This window comes from Agelaius phoeniceus, chromosome 8 (genome assembly GCF_051311805.1).
Source record: "Agelaius phoeniceus isolate bAgePho1 chromosome 8, bAgePho1.hap1, whole genome shotgun sequence".
Taxonomy (NCBI): domain Eukaryota; kingdom Metazoa; phylum Chordata; class Aves; order Passeriformes; family Icteridae; genus Agelaius; species Agelaius phoeniceus.
This window is the reverse complement of record NC_135272.1, coordinates 35,813,074-35,836,845: the sequence shown is the minus strand read 5'-3', so window position 1 is coordinate 35,836,845 and position 23,772 is coordinate 35,813,074. Positions and strand designations below refer to the sequence as shown.

The 23,772-nt window shown below is 42.4% G+C and overlaps 1 protein-coding gene across 2 annotated transcripts; it reads right to left on the bottom strand.

Annotated features, from left to right (window-relative positions):
* Positions 1-944: 944 nt before the first annotated feature.
* Positions 945-21,886, bottom strand: ATG4C (autophagy related 4C cysteine peptidase). 2 transcript variants are annotated; one of them, XM_054638294.2, is made up of 12 exons: positions 21,768-21,886; positions 21,436-21,521; positions 19,064-19,194; positions 18,169-18,252; positions 17,292-17,525; positions 14,559-14,880; positions 12,051-12,121; positions 10,775-10,911; positions 8,502-8,580; positions 7,761-7,837; positions 4,698-4,817; positions 945-2,122 (listed from the first exon to the last, which is right to left on the bottom strand). In XM_054638294.2, the coding sequence occupies exons 3-12, from the start codon at positions 19,137-19,139 to the stop codon at positions 1,952-1,954; spliced, it is 1,371 nt and encodes a 456-aa protein (XP_054494269.1). In that variant the 5' UTR covers positions 19,140-19,194; positions 21,436-21,521; positions 21,768-21,886; the 3' UTR covers positions 945-1,951. The 2 variants fall into 2 exon arrangements, with proteins under 2 accessions (XP_054494269.1, XP_054494271.1); XM_054638296.2 differs by lacking the exon at positions 21,768-21,886 and adding an exon at positions 21,662-21,680.
* Positions 21,887-23,772: the final 1,886 nt, after the last annotated feature.

The window sequence follows — 23,772 nt, the reverse complement described above, 5'->3', positions numbered from 1 at the left end:
AAACGGTTCCATCCTTCTAGGGAAGTTTGCTGTTGGAATGACAGACCCACATTTTCCTTTTCAACATTTCTGTGCTACAGCTTTTGTAATTCCTTGTGAGCATTTCCATTCCAAGAATTCTGAACCAGAGGCCTTTGGAAGAGCAGCTCCTTTCTGCAGACACAACAGGCTCAGGGGTCTGTGCACGTGGGATTTTTTGAAGGTACCTGAATTCAGGTGGTGGAGTTGTGGAAGAAGGAAAATTCAAGCACCAAGCACAACTTGGTGTCTGATTTCTGTCCACTGCCACCCAAAGGAACCACCCTGAGACTTTCCCTTTATCTTTGCTAAAGTTGCATCTCCTTGTGCTCCACTCACCAGCAATCTTCTCTCTTCTAGCTCTGACATCCACAGTTCTCCTCATTTTGACATCTAAATTCCATAAATATGTTGTTTACTCCCTCTTCTGGGCTATTAATGAAAAATATGAAAATCAGGCCAAACATCCTCACATACCTGTTAGTAAAAAGTCACATTATGCCAAATATTAGCAGTGCAGAGGTTACTGATTTAGAAAAATAATGTCTGGGGTTTTTCCCCTTGAAAACAAATGAGCATTTTGTCTTTTTTGAATATTAATTAACACATGCAAATGCACTCTCCAGCCCTCACACAGACACAGACCTGGTCTAGCTCTGCCTGAAATCTATCCATTAGTCACTTCTTGCTCATAAAAGTAAAAGGTGCTTTAATGAACAAATATGATGCTTATTATTTGGATCAGCAACACTTGTGCCTCTGTGCCTGAGCAGCACTTAGACCAGGTAACATTTGGTTTACAACACAACAATAAAATCTGCCTTTATTGCAAATAAACAGAGTATTCACCCCTTACAATATTGGTTTAGATGCAGGATTATATTCACTGTTAGAGGATCTAATATTAATATAAAAGGCACATGCACTTCATGTTTTCATACCTCTTTTATTTCCCAAGCAGCATTAATACAGTTTTTTTAAATATTGTATTTACTTTGTTAAAACATGAAACTATTTCTGTACATTTGTTTGCAATCTGAGAACACACACCACCAAGTAATCATTTGTACAGTAACAACACGTATCAAAACAAAAAATCATCACAGCCCAGAATTTTCCACATCCACCCCCCTTTGCTTTGATTTAAAAGCTGCTCTGGCAGGAGAAGCCTCACCATTATGGTAGCTGAAACAGGAAACAAACACTGCTCTCTTCTAATAATTGTCTCCAGCTGCTTTGATTGGTTGCAGTTAATATTAATAGTATAACCTTTAAAAATTGTGGGGAAAGGTAATACTTTATCTTCACTCCTCATATTAAGGCTCCAAAGCAAGCTTAATGAGAAACCATTAGAAAGTCATAGTGCTAAATAGTATCTTAACTCCCAATTCAGCCTATACAATTATGGCAGCACTGGCAGTGCCACTGACTCCTGATCCATCAGCCTCACCTTTCCAGCAGGAGCTGCCCTGCGTGGTGCCAGGGTGGCAGCACAACTGCCAGGGCCCCTTCCCACAGGAACAACTCCAGCTGTGCTGCAGGCAGGAACAGCGTGGTCTGCACCCCCTGGATGTGCGTCCCTGGCACAGGCAGCCCCAGCTGGCAGCCCTGCTCAGGAGTGCCTGGAGTGGCACAGGAGGGCACAGCTGGCCTGTGGGGACTGGCCAGGCACAGCTGGCTCTGAGCACAGCATCTCCTTCGCTGCCACAGCTGCACAGACACTCCTCCAGCCAGCAGTGAGCAAAAAGAATTAGTACATACATTAGTAACTGACATCTTAAAGACTTTTAACATATAAAACATTATCATCTTTATGAAAATAGACCAATTTCAGTCGAGGCTTGCCTTTTTGGGGAAGGAATTCAGGTACATTTTATAGTTAAAAGGCAAGTGTTCTCCTGGACAGCTGCCGATGCTCTTGTGTAAAACGTCCTTAAAGCAAGACAAACTCCTCTGTGCTAAATCTCTTCAGCCTTTTCTTCTCATCCTCAGAGAAAAGGTCATTTTCTTCATGGAGGGGACCAGAAGCAAAGTCATAGTCTCTAGAATGACCCTTGACAAAAGTAAACAGGGGATATTTCTCCTTGGATGAAGATTTTAGCATCTAGAATGTAAAACAAACCAGATAAAACATTAATTGGAAATGAAGAAATTCAGCAAGCACAGATATTCACCTGATGATGACTGCCAAGTAAAAAATGCATTATTTTAATGATCTCATTAGACAAAAGCATTGCACAATCTAAACATTTCTTCCTCCTATTAGACATTCACTTCCCTTTCTCAGGCAGCTGCTGATTTCCTGCCTATCCCTGGTTTGGAGCACACAGATCACCTGCATGTGCCGTCAGACCCAGTGCAACAAAGAGAAAGATAAAAGGATAAAAGACAGAAGATAAAAACCTCTACAAAATAGTTAATGGCCATAAGGGTCTCCTCAAGCCCAGGTGTGAATTCTGCAGCAACTGAGCATCCTTGGGAGGGGGATTTTTATAGCAGAATCAGCAGGTGCAATATTCAGTGTTTTTATTAGAAGTTCAAACACATTCAGCAATGTAAATAAGGCAGTCAGGAGCACGTGGCTCAAACCAGATTGGTGACAGTCACAAGGAACCAGGGGGCCCAAAATCCAGGTTTATAAATAACAAAACTGAGCATGGAGAAAGGGGGTGTGGGGAATGATAAATACTGAAACTGATCAGCAAAACATCTTTAAGAGCAGATAAAACCCCATTAAACACTGAAAAACATTTCAGCCTTTCAGGGTGTTTTGCCCACTGATTTATTTTTTAATTTGTTTTACTTTTTCCTACCTGCTTGGGAAAAACCAGCCCAGTGTTGCAGTGGCTGCAGAACCACATCAGACTAGAGATTCACACTGTGCAGAACTAAAACTCACTGAGCACCATTTCAGGAGAACAATCAGTCTAAACCAGTAAAAAATCCCCAAAGAGATCTTTAAACAGTAAGAACTATTTCAAAAATGACAGTCGGGGGTTGAGGGAGCATTTAAAAAATACGAAAAAAAGAAATCAATCCCAGTAAAATCCTGGGGTTCCACTGCCTTGCCTGTGTTCAGCTCTACTGAAACTTCCATCTGCACAACTGAGGGAGGTGAGGAAACCCTAAATACAGGAACAGGGCAAGGAAGTGCCTCAACAAAGTCATGGGGAACCTGGTCAGGATTTGTGTGACTCTCATCACACCAGATCTCAACAGTGACCACAGAGACTCTGGAACTCTGAACAACTTGCCAGTTTCCTAATTTATCTGTCTCTAAACATATAAGGCCATAATGTTTATCCTCAAGTATAAAAGCTAAATCTTATCTCTCACCTCTTATTACCCAAAAAAGCAGGCAGAATGCGGATTTTTTAGTGCAGCCTCCACAGGGCACACTAGGAATGCACTGAGCTTTATGGTTCAAGAGTTACCACACTACAATTGCAAACAAAGGGAAAAGTGATGGAAGAGAAGGAAACCACAAAGGATGTGAAGGAAGGATTGCAAGATCAATGGATAGAATGTTTCTGACACTGTCCCTGTATCCAAACTTTCCCCTCTTTTCAAACTGACACTGCCTGAAATGTATTTCTAGAAAATAATGTCACAAATATTAAAGAGCTTCTATCTAAAATACCAGGATAATAACTCCAACACTTGGGTCAGTCAAGAGTATTTTCACAAATTGTGTTCAGGAAAAAACTGCACTTAATCCCAAACTTGAAAGAACAGAAATAGGAAAAAGATAACTTCTGGAACTGATTATTTTGTAATGAGATTTACCATGTTATGACATTCTATGTGACAGGACAGGAAAACATGGAAGAACAGAAACTTCACTATTTAAACTTTCCATGGATCTGCTGCTTCTTTCCATGAACTTCTACTTCTTTAAATCTGTTTTCTACCTCTCTGGGTAAGAATCAAAGAAACAACTTCAGCATCAATCAGTATCTATTTATTATAATCAGTATTAAGTTTAAAAAATGATTTTTTGGCTGTAGTACTAATAGCACTTCTCAGGCCATTCCAAGTGCTGGCCAAACATGAATTCCTTGTGCTGCTGTGGTAACTGCTGTGGTTGGAATATTAACATTGAGCCCATCTGCTGCTGCATCCTTTTCACAGAGCATTTTCTGAAGCACAGAGCAGCTCACAGAACACACTGATGATGCTGCATTTCATACCCTCACATACTGGACTAACTAAGAAGCAAAAACCTTGATTCCAATGGGACCTACATGAATTGAGAGCAGTTTTTCCAGGGGAAGGATGGGGTCAGACAGATTTGCTGGGTGGCACCTGCTCCATGGAGCTCACACCAGAGCCCTGCACTTCCCACCAGCAAAAGCCCCTCGTGCTAGGGAGAAATAACGAACAACTGGGGTTTGCTCCAACACCTCCCATCCCTGCCCAGGGCCGGGCCGCTCCGCAGCACCTCCGCAGGCTCGGCCGGCCTCGCTCGCAGGGCTGCAGGGGACATTGGCACTTCACGAGTGCCACCTCGTGGGCCCGCCCGGCGCCAGCCCCGCTCCCTGCCGCAGCCCGGGCGGGCTCTGCCCGGCCCCGCTCCGGGGCTGGGATCAACGCCCCCAAGGGAACCGGGCCTGCTCAGCAGGGCGAGGCTGAGTCCCGTCCCCACTGCCCGCTCTGGATTGGGGAACTCCAGCACCTACCTTGGTGATTTCTTCAGAAGCCTTCTCAAAGTCCTGCACAGTCCTACAGTAAAATCCTATTGTGCAGCTCGGGTCCATTTTTTTGAAGGACATCTTTTTGGGAGAAGGACAGTGGAATGACTGCAGGTTTCCCAATTAAAAACCACAAAACAAGGTTACAGTCAGGAATGGCACAGAACATTCAATCATCTGAATTAAACCCCAGCACACCCTTTGGAAGTGATTTCTCCCACTCCAAATATCCCAGTGATTCCACCCTTCCCCAGCCTGTAAAACCTCCTGCTGTTCAGGCTGCATTGCCCAAACTTCCCCACACACACACACACCAGGTTAGTTTGGAATCTGTCACAGCTCTGCTGCTCCCAGCAATACTTTATGAATATTCCCAAGGCAGAGAAGGTGAATGCTCTTCAGCAAATTGAATTTGTAACAGCTTTTGCACTATCTTACTGCTTTACTACCACTGCCCAGTGCCCCTTCCCTCCCCCAGCCTCCATAAAAGAGACATAATGGAATAAACCAACCTCATGCATTTTCCTTCAGTAAATGAAATGGGTTCAAAAACCCACAAAACACACAAAAGCAAAACCATATTACAATGATCCACAAGTAGGGAAAAACCAAACATGGCCTGCTTTACAAATGGGTTTTTCCTCACGTGAAATCTCTTTCCCTGACAGATGCTGCCCCGCCAGTGCTGTGAGCTGACACTTTCAGCAGCCCTGCTGTAAGACAAAACAAACACAAAACCCCTTCCCCATGCTCCTCACCCAACTCATGAGAGAAAAAAAAAAATATTCCATCTACCCTGATGCTGTGGTTATTTATTACAGGAACTGCAGTTGTGGTGAAGCTCTTTGTCCAATAACTGCAATTATTCCCTCACTTGCTCTCAGAGGGAGCCAGTCCCCTCCAGTCTGCCTCTAACACAGAGGATGACCCATCATCCTCCCTCTATTAAATCCCTTTTTTTGCTAATCACAAAAATCAATCCACAGAAGACAGCACTGGTTCCCAAATCTGAGTGTAACCATCCCTGCAGCAGTTTTACATAATAAAATATATTGTTCTTTCCTGGTGATTACAAACCCGAGAGGTGTTTCTGTAAAACCTCTGCTAAAAAACATCCACCAAGATGACTAGGGCTATTCCTGCAAGATTGATTTTAGTCACTGCTTTTTCTCCTCACCACTCCAATTTTATAAACAGCAATTGTATTTTTAATATTAATTCCTGATTCTTCAAATGCATAAAATAAATAAAAAAATAAAATCAAACCCTGCCTTCTACATCCCACTCCAGCAGCAGCAACCCTGTCCCTACAGCTGTGCAGGAGCTTTAATGCTGCACAAATCACTGCACAACAAAGAGAAGTGGGGAGGATTTTTTTTTCCCATTCCTCCAAACAAATGGATGCTGGAAGCCAATACAGAGTGGATTGATTTCCAACTTATTCTGGACAATTTGTCAATTTTGAAAATACTCCCTACAGATAAATCTAACAAGCAACTATCCACACTAAGAAAGCAATTTCTGTTTACTTTTGACATTTCTGGACAAAGATATAATACTATTAAATGCAGCAAGCATTAAATTGCAATCTATTTTCCGTCTGCAGGAAAGCATTAGGATGAGATCAAGTCAAGCTGGCAGCTTGCATACCTTCCAAACACAGCTTAAAACCTTGCTATTATTTAGAAATTCAGATTAATGCCAGTCTGCAGCACAATTCTGAGGCTGACTCATAGGAACAGAACCCAAAAGATGTTTTTGCAGCTTGGCCACAGCAGGACCTTAAGGAATTCACCTCAGCTCTGCTGCTCTGTGCTCTTCCCACATCTTTTGTCGGTGTTCCCCAAAGTGTAAAATCTTCAGGGGCACTGGAGCAAAACACAGCTGTGAGGATAAGGGGGAAGGAGCTGGGTGACCATCCCAGGCAGAGCTGGCACTCAGCTCCTCCTGCTCCAAACACCTCCACAGGGGAGACCCAAAGGAATCCCTAAACACAAAGGGCAAACCCAAAGGAATCCCTAAACACAAAGGGCAAACCCAAAGGAATCCCTAAACACAGAGGGCAAACCCAAAGGAATCTCCAAACACAGAGGGCAAACCCAGAGGAATCTCTCTCTAAACACACCAAACCTCCTGCCTGGGCTATCTGCTGACCCCTTCTGCTGCTGTGTTCTTCTGCTTCATCCAGAACCTTCTCATGTCCTAGAGAATCCTCCACTTCTATGTTATGTAACATGTTAACTAAAGCATTTTGCTAAGCATAAATAATGACAAACATGAAGTGTTTGCTGCAAGGACTTGACACCAGCCCTGTGCAGGCCCTTTGGGATGTTTTATTTATATATCAATAGTTCTCCTGAACAGCATTTGATGGGATTTTGCTCCAGCCCTGCCCTGGAGCAGCTGCTGCTGCCCTGGCTGTGGATGCCCCTCAGGCTGAGCCAGGAGCTGCTGGAGTTCACCTGAAGCTGGGCACAAAACCAAGGAGAGTTTGTGTGGATGGCCCTGAGGATGTGACTGGGAGTGCTGAGGCACTGAGCATCTCCTTGCAGCTGACAATGTTTTCCCAGGGCAGCTGTAAATTGAGTTCTCCAATCACTTCCTTTAGCTCCATCTATTTCCAGGCTCCTACTATTGAACACCACAGGAATTCTCCCTAATGTTGCTTGCAATTTGAATTAAAAAAAAAATAAATGAAATTACCAAAAAGACAAACTTATCAACCCCAAATCCAAACAGGTTTAAGATCTACAAATATCATCTATTTTCTTTGATAGGAAATCATTTAAATGAAGTAATCATCTATTTTGGAGATTTTATGATCATTAAAAAGAAAACAGATGAAGATTAATGAAGTAAAAATTAAACCTCCATATTGAGATTTAACCTCTGGTCATTTTTGTTGATTATAGGCCTATAAAGAAGGGCAGGACATTGATAAATAACATGTAACTGTAAAACCATAAAGCTGCAGCTAGCTAGAACAGCTCTAAATAATTAGTGTTTGATTCATATGGGAAGAAAACAGTGCCAGCTCTATATCCATAGTACCTCAAGAGGGAAATCCTTTATGCTGACATCTACAAAAGATTGGCAGTAATGAGGATCCATGTAAATCAAACTGTCATCTGCAAGGACAAAACAGAAGACAAGTAATTCAAAAAACACCTTATTATTACACTGCTTACAATCCAATTTCTATGCAGAACAGCTGGAAAAAAAGCCAGTGAGTAACTGCTTGCCAGGCTGATACTCATTGACTGAAGCATAGGTTTTTGCAGGACAGATTAACTTTTGCATAATCAAATATGCTTGTATAAGCAGAATTTTTATAAAGTGATGAAACTGTCATTTAATTTTTGGTGATAAAATTACTTTTACAAACACACAATTATATTCTGGAGTTTGCATATGAAAAATGTATCGCCCTGCTTCATCCTGACAGCAAGAATATATTGCTTGTCATTTAGGCATCAACTAACACCACTTAAAGCAGGAGAGAGTAAATACCTAAATAAGAACTGCCAGGCAGGAACAGCAAACGCTCCTCAAGTTTGGTGAAACAGATAAATTATGCCTTGTTTATGCAACAAGGGAAATTAAATGTACATTTTACAGAATCCAATTACTCCGTGGGGTAAATGACAAATGGCTGGACTTGGGGAGATGTGATGAATTAATAAGGTGCTCATTTTACTATTTTAATCACGCTATTTCCCACTGCTTCAGTATTAACTTCCTAACTCTGAGAGAAAAAAATACTGAGGAGACATAACATAGTCAAACACTAACCTTGGAATCCAGCAAAGTAATAGGATTGCTTGGGTCTGCCACCAATGATGCCAACACAGTACTCCAGGCTCAAAATTCCCTAAAACAAGAACAGGGAATCATTAAGATTAACCAAAGTATTAAACTGAATTCAAATATTTGCTCTTTGCTCTTTTAGGCAAATGGTTTTGGTTTTTTTTTTTTAAGATTGACTCCATGACTTCCTGAGGCTTGACCAAAGTGGAACCACACCAGCAGATACTCCAGAGACTTCCCATGAGATACCACACACGTTTTTGGGGAGGAGACAAAATCTCATGTCACATATTGAGCACCAGTTCCTCAGTCCAAATATCCCAGAGTACTGAGATTCCCAGCTTTCACACACATTTACATCCTGTGCCCCTGGGGACTCCCTTCTTTTTGCACTCAAATGGACAAGCCTGGCCAGAGCATCAGCTTTTACATCCTGGGCAGAAATGCCAGCTGAAGTTAGGAGTAATTAATTACAAGGTCCAGCCCCAAAACCCCATATCCAAGGAGGAGAGAGCAACACACAGCAGCCAGGCCCCATAAACATCCCTGCAGGTGGCCTGGGGGGCACAGGAACCAGAACCTTCTGAAGGCTGAACTTTTGGGAAGGGGAATTACTCAGTGTAAGAAGGGAATTTTTCTTTCAACAGGAAGATTGATATTGTCAGACTACTCACACCAAGGCTTCTCAAGAGAAAATCTTCCCTGCTTAGACAAGGATAAAGTCACTTAAAAAGCTCCCCTGAGATGCTACGGAGTCAAACCCAGCATGGTTTACACGGGTTAAGGAAGTGATGCTTATTTAAAATGAGAATGAGTAGGTTTCCTGAAAGATCTTCTTTAAAATATAAATGAGAAGGTTTCCTTAGCAAATGCTCTGAGCACCACAGAACATTCAGGCAGATCAGAGGCAAAGGCTCCAAGAGCCAAGGAGGGCAGAGCAGAGAGGGAGCAAAGCTGCTCAGAGTAATGGATAACTGTTTAATCTATGGCAAGCTTCTTGTAAAAGTGAATTATAAAAAATTTATCCATTTTCACCCATAAATATAAAACCCTTTGTAGAAATTACCTCTTGTGCTACACTCTAAAATCTGCATTTTTAACTTAAAGCCAGACTCCAAGAAATGTGGTCACTTCTTGGGAACAGTCAGGGAAGACACTGGAGTGACTGATTCAGGCAATTGAGAGCCCTCTTATCTCAGCCTCCATCAGGCTGCAACAGCCTTGGCAAGGGAGCAGCAGGAATCACTCACTGCAGCCAGCTGAAAACTAAAACTTTCCCAAACCAACTGTCTGAAAACACAAGGAAAATGATCAGGGAAAAATTGAATAACAATTTAAGTTCATAACTTGAAGGTCTTTACCAGTCTGTCCTCCCATGCCAGTAAAAATCAAAATGTTTTCCTGGAATGTTACACTGAACAGAAAGCCACAAAATAAATCATGTTACAGACTCTCAGCCTTTGTCCGTGCTCCTACACTGGGGTAAATTAAAAATGAACCCAAAATTTTCAGACAGATCAAGAGGAGCATGGAGAATGAAATAAAAGCAGCAGGGCTAAGAGAACAAGGCCTTCCCTAAGAGGAGCAAGAGGCAGGATTACAGCACAGCCCCAGGTACCTGCAGAACCTCTGCTGACAAAACCACAGCACACACTCCCCCCTCTGCCTTCTCCTCCAGTTTGCCTTTGTTCCAGCTCATTTTTATTGTGGCAACTGCTTGCTGCTCCTGCACCACCATCCTCAGAAACATTCATCCAGACAGGGAAAAAACAATTCAGGTAGTGAATAAAAATATCAAATAATTCCATGGGAACAAAGAGACAAAAGAAAACGGGAAGAATAGACAGGCAACAACTTGAAACCATTTGAACCATTTTCTAATTTAAGAAAATAAGAAACAGAGCAAGGAATGGAGTGTATTTGTATTTTAAAATGCTGCCTGATCCTTAGTTACATATGCCATTAGAGTCCTGCTAGATTAAATTACCATTTGTAATTTGAGGCACTGCATTAATGTCTTTTCAGGTGGCTGCTGGAGGAGCAGGACAGTTATCACTGCCTTACCAAGGGACATCATGTGCTCTGCAATTATGTCTGAGCTTGTAATAGGGAAATTTCAAATCTGTAAAGTCAAACTTTACAACCTTCAACTGTAAAATCCCCACCACAGGTTTAATGGGGAGAATCACCCTCGTGAAGTTGCTTTTCATATCCCCTTGTGGCACTCTTTGAAAAATGACTGAACCCTCATTTCCTACCTTTACAAACTCCAGGTAGTCCGTGTTTGTCCTCTCTCCACCGAGTCTCACAGGAACCAATATAATGACAGCTTTTGTGCCTGCCTTCCCAGAAGCCACAAAGGAGCACTGCCTGTCAATAACATCCGAGCTGTAGACTGAGACACACAGGAAGATTCCAATTTCAAACACAGCCTCCAGGTGTTAGGGACACACCCCCAGCGTGGCACCCCAGGGTGACAAAGGAGAACTGCAGCCCCTCCAAACCCTGCTGTCCTCCCAAAACACAGCCCAGCTGCTGAGAACTTCACACTGTCTGTGCTGCCAGGCACTCACCCTCAAGGGAACGCTGCTAAAATCTGACCTAAAGCCAGGAAGAAGGCTTCCAAAATGGAATTACAGAACTAGAATTACAGGTAAGCAGTTGCAATAGAAGGGTGTAGTATCACACGGTGAAAAATTGGAAGTTTTAGAATATAGTAATATTTATAGCAAGATAGAGGTTTTAGAACAGTAACCAGGCCTTCTTCACCTTCTTCCTCATGAGTTCTAATAATGTTGTGGAATTATATTAAAAAAAGTCCACATTATGAGGCACAGGTAGTTAGCTATTAAGTTAAAAGTAAAAATAATTTAAGTATCATTTCTTAATTAGACAGCTTGTCCTTAAAAAACCTTATAAAAAGAGAGATAAAACTCCATTTTGAAATTGTTAAAGTACTATAGAACTCACAATTTATAAGACTGTAATAGAAATAAGAACTAATAAACATCTAAATCCAAACAAAAAATACCACCTCACACATTTAATCCCAACTCTAAGGAAAAAAAAAAAAAACCAAAACAAACCAAAAACTCAACAGCCAGGTGACTCAGAACCAGGGCTGAGCCTCCTCACTCCCAGCAATATTCTGTGGAATGGGAATTGCTGCTGCTGAGCTGCAATGCCAAGGAAATGCAGAAGGGGTAGGTCAGGAGAAAGCCAATAAATATTTATTGCTGCATATAAACTTCTAAAAGGAATAATTAAAACTTGAAAGCTTCCAACTAACAGAAACATCTCCATGTAAAAGGAGGAGAGGAATAACTGATTTGCTGATTTGGAATTCCACTATACAATACCAAACCAGCAATGAACAACCTGCACATATCAAGAACCCCTTTGTCTACACAATCTCAATTTTGTGGATCCACTTCATAGGGATTTTTGTTCCCTTTAAAGCTCTATTGTTAAGTGCCAACTGAAAAGCATAAAAAGCATTAAAGTGTTTGCAAAAATCTACAAAATCACAGTTACCTGTACAATCCTGGGCAACATAGACTGTTACTCCTTGCAGCTCAGGGTCTCTTGCTTCTTCAACAGCTTTCCTAAGTACAAACACAAAACTATTCAACTTGCCATTCATTAAAAAAAATTACCAATAAACAAACAAATTACTTTGGGTTTTTTTAGAAACAGGTTGATTTTGATTGTTTGTGATAGTTTTTTGTTTGTTTGGGTTTTTATGGGGGTTATTTTGTTTAATTCAAGACTCCTTCCCTTCCTGACAAAAACAAGTGGTAGGGTGGGATTTTTTAATTTGTTGTTAAACACTGGAGGCCAAGATCCAGCCTGTAGCTGCCATGGGTGCCTTGGCACCACATTTTTCCAAGCCAAGGTGACAATGTCTGGCTATTTAGAAGAAACAATGGAACTCATAAAAAAAGGCCCCAAATCCCACAATAACTTCCAATGAAATTCATATTCATGGCTTTATTTCTTTCTGCTTATAACCATTTTCTGTCATGTAGATTGATGATAAAGGTTAAGTTTGCTGACAAAAATACTATTTTCATCTCATTAGATCTCTTTATTTGACCCCCAGTTCATATAACAAGCCACAAATTAGCACCTGGAAATAAAAAGTTTCACCAAAACTTTCAAAAAGATAATTACAATATTAGAGTCTCCTCAAAAGACTAAGAGTAACAAACCTAAAAATTAAAATAAAATCCATGTTGATAGTCAGAACCATGTTTATCTATAAGGGACAACATTTGCAAAGAAAGGGAACTGTTCAATATCCAGGATTTAGCTTTGATTTCAAGCACAAACCTGCATTAAATGGTCACTATCCCTTTATTCCCCAGTCTATTTTGAGGAATGGTTTAATGCAGTCATTCCCAAATTATGAGGGAGCTGTGAGTGCTGCTGCAAGAGAGAAAGCTCCAGGAAAGGAAAGCTCTGCAGCTGGAAATCACCCCTGGGGCTGTGGTAACTCTGCACCAAACCCCCCTGCTCCCATTAGGCAGACAAATAATGTAATAGATAATTTATTAAAGCAAGCAAAAAAATCTGACTGCTTCCACCTTGAGAAAAAAGTAGAATAAAACCCATTAAAAATGCTAAACTCCTACATCCCTGTTTGCATCTGCAGGGATGCACACCTGATTATTTCAGTACAGCTGCACTTCAGATTAACGTAACATTTACACTAAATATCAAATTCTCCTATTTTTATATATATATATATATGCATGAACTTTGCCTTCTGCTGCTTAAATGATTTATTAGTGATTTGGTTTATAGGTAAACTGGAATCCATTAAAAAAAATAAACATAAAGACTACAAAAAAAAAACAAAAACCCAAAACATTCAAAGAATTGGATATCAAGGCTCACGGTATGGAGAAATTTGACTTTCGACTTTTTTTTTTTAACCACGCTGAATGTCACAGACCCTTTACTTTTACTGGGATATAATTATAATATTAATAGTCCCATACATTTACAGTTTCACAAGAATTTGATGTGTGCAAAGAAATGCTGAAAACATCAATTTTAGCTCTGACATTTCATTACACTATCAGTACATTACAGCCCCCAGGTTACAGTATAAAAAAAAAATCTCTAATGTTATGCATGTTCCAAGGTTGAAAGAGTGGTTAGTTTGTAGAACATTTCACTAAATGCAGCTCTACTTAAAAGGGTTTGGGAGAGATACTTGGGATTCCACAAGAAAACAGAAATGTTGTGTTTTTTCCTGAAATAAGATTGACAAAAGCTCAGCATTCAGTTCCTGCACCTGCTGCTATTTCCCTTCCTGCCTATGAAAAAGCTCTGGAATTGCTCCTGCTATGAGTGTTTTACAAAGCTAATAATGAACAGTTTGCTGCTCAATTAGGCTGAAGCAATCTCAGGACACTCAGAAATGCTCCTCTGTGATGTGCCAAAGGGAAGGAGCAGAGAACTGAAGGTGTTTTACCTCAAAATGTCCAAAGGGAAGGAGCAGAGAATGGAAGGTGTTTTACCTCAAAATGCCCACAGGAAAGGAGCAGAGAATGGAAGGTGTTTTACCTCAAAATTCCCACAGGAAAGGAGCAGAGAATGGAAGGTGTTTTACCTCAAAATGTCCAAAGGGAAGGAACAGAGAACTGAAGGTGTTTTGGTGTTTTACCTCAAAATGTCCAAAGGGAAGGAGCAGAGAACTGAAGGCGTTTTACCTCAAAATGTCCAAAGGGAAGGAGCAGAGAATGGAAGATGTTTTACCTCAGAATGTCCAAAGGGAAGGAGCAGAGAACTGAAGGTGTTTTACCTCAGAATGTCCAAAGGGAAGGAGCAGAGAACTGAAGGAGTTTTACCTCAGAATGTCCAAAGGGAAGGAGCAGAGAACTGAAGGTGTTTTACCTCAGAATGTCCAAAGGGAAGGGGCAGAGAACTGAAGGTGTTTTACCTCAGAATGTCCAAAGGGAAGGGGCAGAGAACTGAAGGTATTTTACCTCAGAATGTCCAAAGGGAAGGAGCAGAGAACTGAAGGTGTTTTACCTCAGAATGTGCGCCACCACGGCGGGCCCGTACCAATCCCCCGCCATCTTGCCGGATTTCTTCCCGTACTCTATCAACTGGTGCAGCCCAAAGGCTGCCAGGGGGGAGTCCCCAAACCAGGAGATGATTTTCCTGTGATAAAGCTCGTTCCTGCTCTCGGTGCCATCCCAGTCCCTCCTGGCAGGGGGCCGGGCCAGGAGCCGCGGGTCCCGCTCAGCCGTGAGCGACGCCTCCAAGGAGGCCGTGAGCTTTCTGACGGTGCTGCTGGGCCAGGACTCCGAGTCACAGCTGTCCATGGCCAGGGCTTCTGGCCACACCCAGGCTGCAGCAGGAAAAGGGAAAATCCTCGTTAACATTCGTTTTATGCCATAATTAGCAAAGCACTTCCCTTTGTCCCCCTCATTAAAGTGATAATGTGTGTTTTACATGGTGCTGTTAACAGGCGAACAAAGAATTCTGGAAGAGCAGCGTTCGCTTTGATTTTTCTGGTGATTTTTTGGTGACCATCCCAGTCAGCTGAATAAAGAAAATACACCTGATTACAGGTAAGAACTCTCTGACATACTAAATACATGAATGTTACTTCAATACTACCCAAAAACCTTTTATCCGGGTCAAACAGGAAGTTCCAAAAGCTCTTAATTCTTCTCATTTTTCAGTTATTAAAAAACCAGGCAGACCTGAGGAATTATTGATGTAAAAGCAAACATTTCTTCCTGGCAAAATGGCAAAGGAGATCAGCAGAAAAACAGGCTGGCAGGATTTTTTCATTCACTAAATTCATTAATTCCTTTAGATTACAAGGAAAACTTGTTTAAGTATCATTCAGTATCTCCAGTGTGCTTTTCCAGCTGAAGGTTTCCCTATGGATGATGCATTCCACACAGCATTCCCCCTGCAGAATGGGGTTCAGCAGGCCCAGGAAGATGCCTGGAATTGTCCCCCAATTCCAGCAAGTACTCCCAACACAGAGTGAAACATCCTCACAGGCCCTGCTGCTCTGGGCTCTCAGCTTCACACTCCAGCCAGTGTCTCAAGCAAAGGTATTTCAAAGTAAAACTTCAAATTTAAAATCAAAACTCATTCCCAACAACCTTCAGCAATATCTGGAACATTCCACATGGCAGTGGAAGTGTAAATATCTCAGCTAGAAACTTCAGGCAAGTTTTGCTTCCTAACAGAAACAACAGCATTAAACAAGAACAAAAACATCTCTGGGAAAAGAGTAAACAGCCATGAAAAACTTCCTGTAAACATCTAAATATGTTTCCAAAGCTGCCCAGATCTCATAAAAAGCTTTTCAAAAGATAATTCACCAGCTGTCAGAAGACCAAGTGAGGAGCAAAGCAGCCCAGAAAGACCATCCCTACCCCATCTTTCTGTGGATTTGGATTGCCACAGGAACAAGAGCACTCTGGAATCATCCCATCATCTTCCAAATTAGGATACAAGGGGGACACACAAGGAATTCTTTGGAACCATGGATTTTTAAGATAGAAACCTGAGTGGTTTTTGTCTGGGGTTACTTCCAAATGAGCCATTACACACTCCTGCTCACAGGGAGTCTTCTGGGCAGGGCTTGAATTTCTTTTAAATGTATGTATAAGAAGAGCGATATTTAAGGGATTTGTGTTCTCAGCAGAAGTATTTACACACTTTTTGATATGTGCAGTCAGTTGAAAGAGATAATGAATGTTTCATGAGTTAAATACCTACAGCCAAAGGCACATTCACCGAGCCAACCCCACAGCTCAGTCCTGACACTGCTGGAACAGAGACTCTGTGCTGCAGCTGGGTTGGGACCTTGCTCCCAGCTTCCATCAGAGCTGCACAGCCAGGGCAAAGTGTGATCAAAACGGGCTTTCAGAAGGCTCTTGTGCTGGAGTGTTCCTGAGAGCCCACAAATGGCTGAGGAAACAATGCCCTGTGTTCTCCCAACCCCCCCGGGCGGTCAGGCCCGTGCCTGGGCTCATTCTGAAGCAAGCAATGGATGACTGCTCTAAAGGGACTGGCAATGGCATGGAAGGAAAAGGTGTTTAACTCTGCCAGCCTACAATGCAGGAAGTGGCCCAGCCTGGAAGAATGAGGAGATGGACACTCAGCCCATGGCAGCAGAAAGTGTCCCACAGCTCCTAAAGCTTCAGCTGGCTGTGACTGAGGGAGGCCTTTGAGACAGACAGTGGTAGGAAAAAAGGGAAGTTCCCTCTAAGTACACGGGGGAAGGGCAGGAATGACACAGTGAACATTTCCACACAGAGAATGATGTATTGAAGTTACATTAGAATCCTTCTAGGAACTCAATATATTAACACCAGAAGAAATTCAATAATGGAGAACTTTAGAACTGATAAAAGAACATCACTTCTGCCATAGCCCACAGCTATGGGCTGGGGAACTTACTCCTACATCTGGAGTTCAAGAAACAATCAAATTTCCAGAGAACTGGGCATGTGCAGGGGTAAGAACACCCAGAGAGGGGATCACACTCTTGTGATGTATTAACTCACACCTGGATATTGGGAACTCCACAGAAGTTTGCTTTGGCACACTTTGGTTCTCAGAAAAGGAAGGGCAGGACAGCCCAGTCTCTGTGCCATGGGACACAATTCCAACAGGAGTGAGGAGCCCACAACCAAAACCAGCTGGTCCTTCAGATTTGGGATAAAAAAAGGCCATTTTGGTCTCTACAGAATGCCTGTGCTTATGCAAACACAGAGATCTTCTCTAACTCACCTCTCCCAAGGAAATGAAGCATCAGCCCCTGCGCCAGCAGCATCTGCCCCGTTCTGAGCGTGCAGCCCCAGCCACAGTCAGTGGTCAGAGCAGAGCCCTTGATCTGAGGGAACTCCTCCCTGTAGGTCAGCCAGATCCTAGAAATGAAATCCTTGCGGAATTCCTCAACGTTCCCCGAAATCTCGGTGCTGATTTTGTCAAAACTCGACCCATCTGTAGAGAGCTCCCCAGATTCTGCAAGGCAAAGCACAGCTTAAGCTCTAATTAATTTGTTATGGGACTTCTGTGATTAGAAAGCAAGTAACAAGTAGCAAATTTAGTAGAAAAACAAATTTACAAAAATTCACAATTGCCTGAAGTACAACAAAGGAAAACTGGAAGGCAAACATAACAGAAATGTGCCAGGTATATTAAAAAAAATAAAAGGGAAAAATCAAAAGAACCATGCAGACACCACTGTGCCAGTGGAACCACTGACCTGCAAGTAAGTGCTTAATTCACCCAACTGTGAATGGTCAAATAAAGAGAGAGACTTAAAAAACTGCACCCTCGAAAGTGATAACAAAGGTGTGGGTGCAGTGAGCCTGATCAGGCCTTGTCACTATTTCCATCAGGAGTTTTTAGAGAGAAAATCTCCAGTTGATAGTAAATGAAGTGCAAATTACAACACAAATTTTTACAGAAAGCACAAGGTTTTGGTGTAAAATCTGAATAAAGCAGGTTAGGATGGGCTGCATTAGAGGTGGACATTTAAATGAGTATTTTCTAAGCTTTTCATATTTACATTTTGGATTTGGTAATTGTTAATGCCAGTCTTTCTAGAAGATTAAAAATACCTTATTCCTGCTGAGGAATGAGCCAAGAGCTCTGTACTCACCCTCAGTTTTGAAGTGGTAACATTTTCCCAGCAGAAAAACTGGAGAGTTCCGACTGAAGTAAGTTTTTGTTTTCAACACCCAGCCTGAAACAGATGCAAAACAAATACAAATGTGTGACTGAACTTGCCAAAAGGAAATGCTGACAGCATCTGGTTAAGCCAAAGGTAACCCTTGAAAGGGGAATAAAAAAAAAAAAAAAAAAAAAGAAGCATTGATATTGGGTTTTGGTCTCATAAAAAATCCCATAAAAGGTACAATGGTTACTATTCCCTTTTAACCATGTGACAGCCTCAAAGAAAGCAGGAAAAAAAAAGGATCTTTTCATCTTGTCAGACATCTCCAAAACTCAGCTATGATTAATAATGTTTCTCAAAAATCTGGTGGTAAATCTGAGCAACCTCAGTCCTAAAGGGAAAGCAGAAAAATCAAGGACAGATTAGTAAAAGGGCACACTTGAAAATCTGGTTGCTCATAAACGAATTCCTGATGTTCAGCTGTGGAAAAATGTTACTCAAGGGTAGAGTCTTCAGTGGAATTTGTATCTCACACACCATCCTATTTTTTTCTATAAAAGCACATTTATAAACAAAATAAATCTTTGCACAGATGATTCCATGTTATCCCTGTTTAAAAGCCTATGCAAATCTGGAGTAATTTACAGAATATATTTACTGTTTCCAAAAGAAGTAATTCAAAATGAAATTATGCAAGATTTGTTTGAAAAAATGAAAAGCTAAGGAAGTTTTTTAGTGGGGCTTGTTTATCAAAGAAAAACCTGTTACAAGGGCCACATTGCATTTGTAGTATTAATTAGTTCTGATTCCATCCATGCCAACAAGCAACACTCCATTCCTTTTAATGAGGACACATCTGACCACACTCTGCTCCACTTACTGTATTTCATGTTGTGCCATGCAGACATAAACTTTGATTTGATCTTTTCTACTTCATCTGTCCCCGTGGCCTCCATATTCAAATTCCAGAGAAAAAGCCATCGCTGTCTTGTGAGGCTTTCAGTTCTGCTGCTGCAAAAACCAAAATATAAACACTCAGCAGCCCCCACTCAGGCACTTAAACCCAACACGGCCAGGAACAGCAATAAACTCACAGAGCCCTCCACCACCAGGCACTGAGAAGCAATCCTGTGTCCCATGAATAAGTAATAAAATAATTTAATTCCAAATATACACCAATAAAAGCACTACACAAAGCTAAATAAAAGATAATGTTCTCCAGCAGCTCTGCCTTGTACCACGAACTGCTCCAGAGCACAAAACCTGTGCTGGCACACGAGCACACTCATTTTATCAGCCCTGAGGTGGAGAGAGGACATGCAGCCCACTAAACAGAGAAGATGCTGCTCTTTTCTGCTGAAGAGAAAACAAAAAGCACTTTTTGTGTTAAAATCCACCACAGTGCTGGCTAATTTTGTAAAAACCCCTGATAAATTTTCTAAGGAAATGCACCTTTACAGGCTCTTTCTGTGCTGCAAGGTAAGACAGATTTCACCTTAAAAGCAACCTGAACTGGTAACAATTGGTAATAAATACATCAATAAATAGGTAATTGGAAATGCCTTGTATCCCTGTTTCCAATAAATCTGGGAAAATAGGACAGAATCACCTCCAGAGTGCAGCTGCCCCATTTGTAACAGGAAGTTTGCTGTAATTAACAGAACTTCCTTCCCCACGTGCATTCTGTCAGTGGATCCACCTCGAAATACCTGACACACAAAGGTCCTGGATGGTATTTGGTGGCCCAAACCCTTGCACAGAGAGATGGAAAATTAAGAGCTCCTGCTTCAACAGCAGCTCTTGTGGGACATCAAAAGTTGATCAACAGTGGGACATCACTGCAGCCTTCACAGAATTTTTATCTAAGTCCTGACAGCACCAGCTGACGTGAGCAACAGTGAACTTCCTCATTTAATTAATAAACTTGAGCCAGGAAAAAGCCTCCTTGCTTTAAAAGGAGTATCTAGAACTGTATTTACCTTTCTGTGTGCTATTCTCCATGAAACAGGGATCAAAAGCAGGACAAAGACTTAACTGGGTCACTTCTCTCCACTGGGAACAAATTTTAAGTAAACCAAATCACTGACAGTGTAATTAAGGAGAGGGTGAAGACGTCAGGGTGGCAGCATCAGCTGAGCCTGAGGGTACTCACACACATCCACATTTTGGGGATCTGCAATCTGCTGCCCAAACCAGCCCTAATACTTTGCCACTATTCCCTCATATTATCTCATAAAAATCTGATTTTTGACAAAAAAAAAAAAAGAAGCAGTGCCAACTCACTAATATGAGGGAAGGCTGAGGTTTTCCTAGTGAAAATAACAAGTGTCTACATCCCTGCTGTGATTAGCCTTGTGTTAAGCTGGGGAAGGAAGAAAAGGAGAATTTCAAGCTGCGTTTTAACTTCCTGCCTTTTCCCCCTCTTTTTTCTTTAGGAAAAAAAGGAAAGCCTGACTGTATCACCAGCTCTAGACAGCAAAGTGGCAAAATGAACTTTTTCAGGAGGAGTGTTTAGTCCTGTGTTCCCTCACATGATCCATCAGCATCAACCATTTATCCAGACACCACTGACTGCCTTAAAAACCAATTCCTGTAAAAGCTTCCTCTGGCTAAAATTAGAAATGAAACAAACTCTACAGTTCTGAAACGGCTTGAAGACAAAATTATGTAAATGAGAAAGAAGCTAATTTTCTTTTCAAAGACAATGGTCACCACAGCACATTTATCTTTCCTCTCGGTACATTTCCTCTCTGACATTACGCTAAAGATGCAAAAAGGGCTTCCAAGAATGCTAACACAAACCAGGTATAATTTTTTCATGGGGAAAACACAGGTTCTTCCCATCAATGCAAGAAATCATCAGTAAGAGTTCCACCGACATTAATGGAACAGCACCAGGAATATTAAAGGTCCCAGGAATATTAAAGCCAACGGGCTTGAATATCAAATTACCAAAGCGCACGGTTTTCTCCCGAAGTTGCCTGATTTCTGAAGTTGTTCAGACGCACATCACGAGGATGATGTTTGATGTTCCCTCAGGGAGAGCAGGACACGGCTGGAACTGAGCCCCAACTCCTGAGCCCCCTGAGGGGATCCAAAACCCCCAAAACAGCGTTTGTTTGCATAAACAGCAGAAAAGCAACGCAAGCTGCCGGTAAGACCGCAGCGGGAAGGATGAATGAAGCCTCACTGGGGTAATTATAAGATAAATGATCTCCTATTAACTAAGACCTCTCTGGTTTTCATTTGTACCTTGACGGAGCCCGGAGCGGCGGCAGTCAGCGGCACCCACACGGAAGAAGGACGGGGAGCAGAGGCCGGAGGTCATTTCTGAGGCGCTGCAAACACATTCGAGGGCAGTTAGAAACGATACTGGGAAGGCGGCTCGCAAAGAAAACCAGATTATTCCTCAGTCCTGCAGCAGGGACGGAGCGCTTCGCCCGGCAGGACTCGCAGCCGAGCAGGAGCCCGCACGCACCGCGGCAAGGGGCTCGGCGGCTCCCGGCCCCACAGGACACGGCCGCGCCCGAGCTGCCGCCGCGGAGAGCCCGTCCCGCCGCCGCCGCCCGCCGCTCACTGCTCACCCCTCACGGAGCCGCCTCCGCCATGCCCGGGGCCGCCCGGGCAGCGCGCGGCCTCCCGGCGCTGCTCCGGCCGCGGCGCAGCGGCGCGCGAACTACAACTCCCGGCGGGCGCCGCGGCGGGGCGAGGCGCGGCGAGCGGCAGGGCGCGCGCAAGACACGCTGGGAAGTGTAGTCCGGAGGGAGAGCGGCTGGGAGGCGGGAGGGAGGAAGAGAACGGAGGAAGAGGAGGGAAGGAGGGAGGAAGAGGATGGAGGGAGGCGGCTGGGTCGGGCCGCGGCTGGAAGCGAAATCCCAACCCCTTCACGGGGTCTGCGGCTGTCCTTTAACAGCGCTTCTCTCTTTGCTCGGGTTTTTTTAGGAGGGGCCTGGTTTTGTTTGATTTTTTTTTTTTGTGGTTTTCTTTGGGTGTGTTTTTTAATTTTTTTTGTGCGTGTGTGGTTTCCTTTTTTTGGTTTAGGTGGTTTTGTTTTTTTTTTTTTGTTTTTGTGGGCTTTTTGTTAGTTTTGTTTTGCTTTTATTTTTTAATTCCGTGTCTTTTGATTTCTCCACAGCAAAATGCTATTTATGTCTCCAAACTCCCTGAAGGATTTCAATTTCCAGGCTAAATACCCAGCTGAGTGTGCTCTCTTTTATTTCCTCTCTGAAAGTCCCACCAAAACCACTGCATCTCCTCTCTCTCTCCTGAGGGTTTTTTTAGGTTTTTTTAAAAGTGTTTTGTAAAGTAGGTTCTTCATTAATCTGTTTGTCTTAAGCTGCTTAAAAATACTCATTGGCTGTATTGGGAGCCAAGCTTAAAAAAAAAAAAAAAAAGTGCAGGATTTGTGGAGGATTGAGTTGAATTTCTCAGCTGTCTGGAACTGGCATTAGTGCTCAACATCCTAAGATCCTAATATTCCTGCTTTCCCTGGTACTCGCCAGCCCAATTTTGGGTTCATGAAGCAAAGTCATGTGGGGCTTTTTTTTTCCATTTTGTGATTTTACTGCCTTCTGCTGGTCAGAGATGATCAGGCTGAGCTTAATTTTTTATAAACAGCACATGATCTAAAATTTAGCTGCAGTGCAAATGCCCACAATAGATGCTTTGTGTATTTCGTGGTGTTTTGGTTTTTTTTTCCCCTGCAGCCTCATGGATATATTTCACATAGGAGGGTTGATCAGTAAAGAGGATTGTAGGTTTTAATGTGCAGACTACATCTTGTTCCAGAAGTCTGCTGTTGGCCTGAGGTGGGGATGTAGCAGATCACCTTTCTAATCCTTCCCTGCCTTTCAGCTCCCTGCTTGCCCTTTGCTCCCAAGATCAAGAAAAAAAAAAATTTAAAAATAAAACCCCTGCTGCTGTTTGCATAAACTCATAAAACTGTGACAGTGCAGAAAGAAAGAGGCCTGCTGCCCCCAGAATTTCATGATCTGTTCTAGGAATTATAGTTGTTTAAAGTTTTATCTTTGCTTTTATTCCCTGAGACAGAGATGGATGTTCTTGTCTGTCTGTGTAGGGGCTGCAAGGTGGAGAGCTGAGGAGCTGACAGGGCTTGGATCTGCCTAAATGTGCAAGGAATTATCCAGCTGATCAAAGGAAATGGTTCTTCCCCTTCCTGCACCTTCCTGCTCTCAAATTTAATAACCATGCCCTGAATTGATGGGCCACACCTGCATATACCCTGTACATCCCCTGGGCACGCAGGTTATGAGAGGGAAGGGATTTATTTTCTGCTGTTTTTTCCTCACAAAACAAAGCTGTGATTGCTAAGTAATCACTCAGGCAACCATAAATAATTGTCTGTAAAAGAGAGAGTTTTCTTCACATCCACCAATTCCTGTTTCTGTATGAAAGGTTTGCAGAGGGAGTGGGAGGGAACCAAGTTCAACAAACTTACAACAAATATCACATTTTAATGGCATAAAACCATCTCTGAGCTCCATTTGAACGCCATAAGGAGATTTTGAAAATCTCTGTTCCCAGAAAATATAATTTGTCTCTTCTTTACTTTTTAATAGGTAAACAAGG

What these genes read in the sequence shown, in the direction of transcription:
- ATG4C (XM_054638294.2), bottom strand. Translation starts at nt 19,139, where the DNA reads ATGGAGGCCACGGGGACAGATGAAGTAGAAAAGATCAAATCAAAGTTT. An exon ending in TTACCACTTCAAAACTGAGG is followed by an intron (nt 17,526 to 18,168) that starts GTGAGTACAGAG and finishes TTTGCCTTGCAG; the next exon opens with AATCTGGGGAGCTCTCTACA. An exon ending in GTGGTGGCGCACATTCTGAG is followed by an intron (nt 12,122 to 14,558) that starts GTAAAACACCTT and finishes GTTTGTACTTAG; the next exon opens with GAAAGCTGTTGAAGAAGCAA.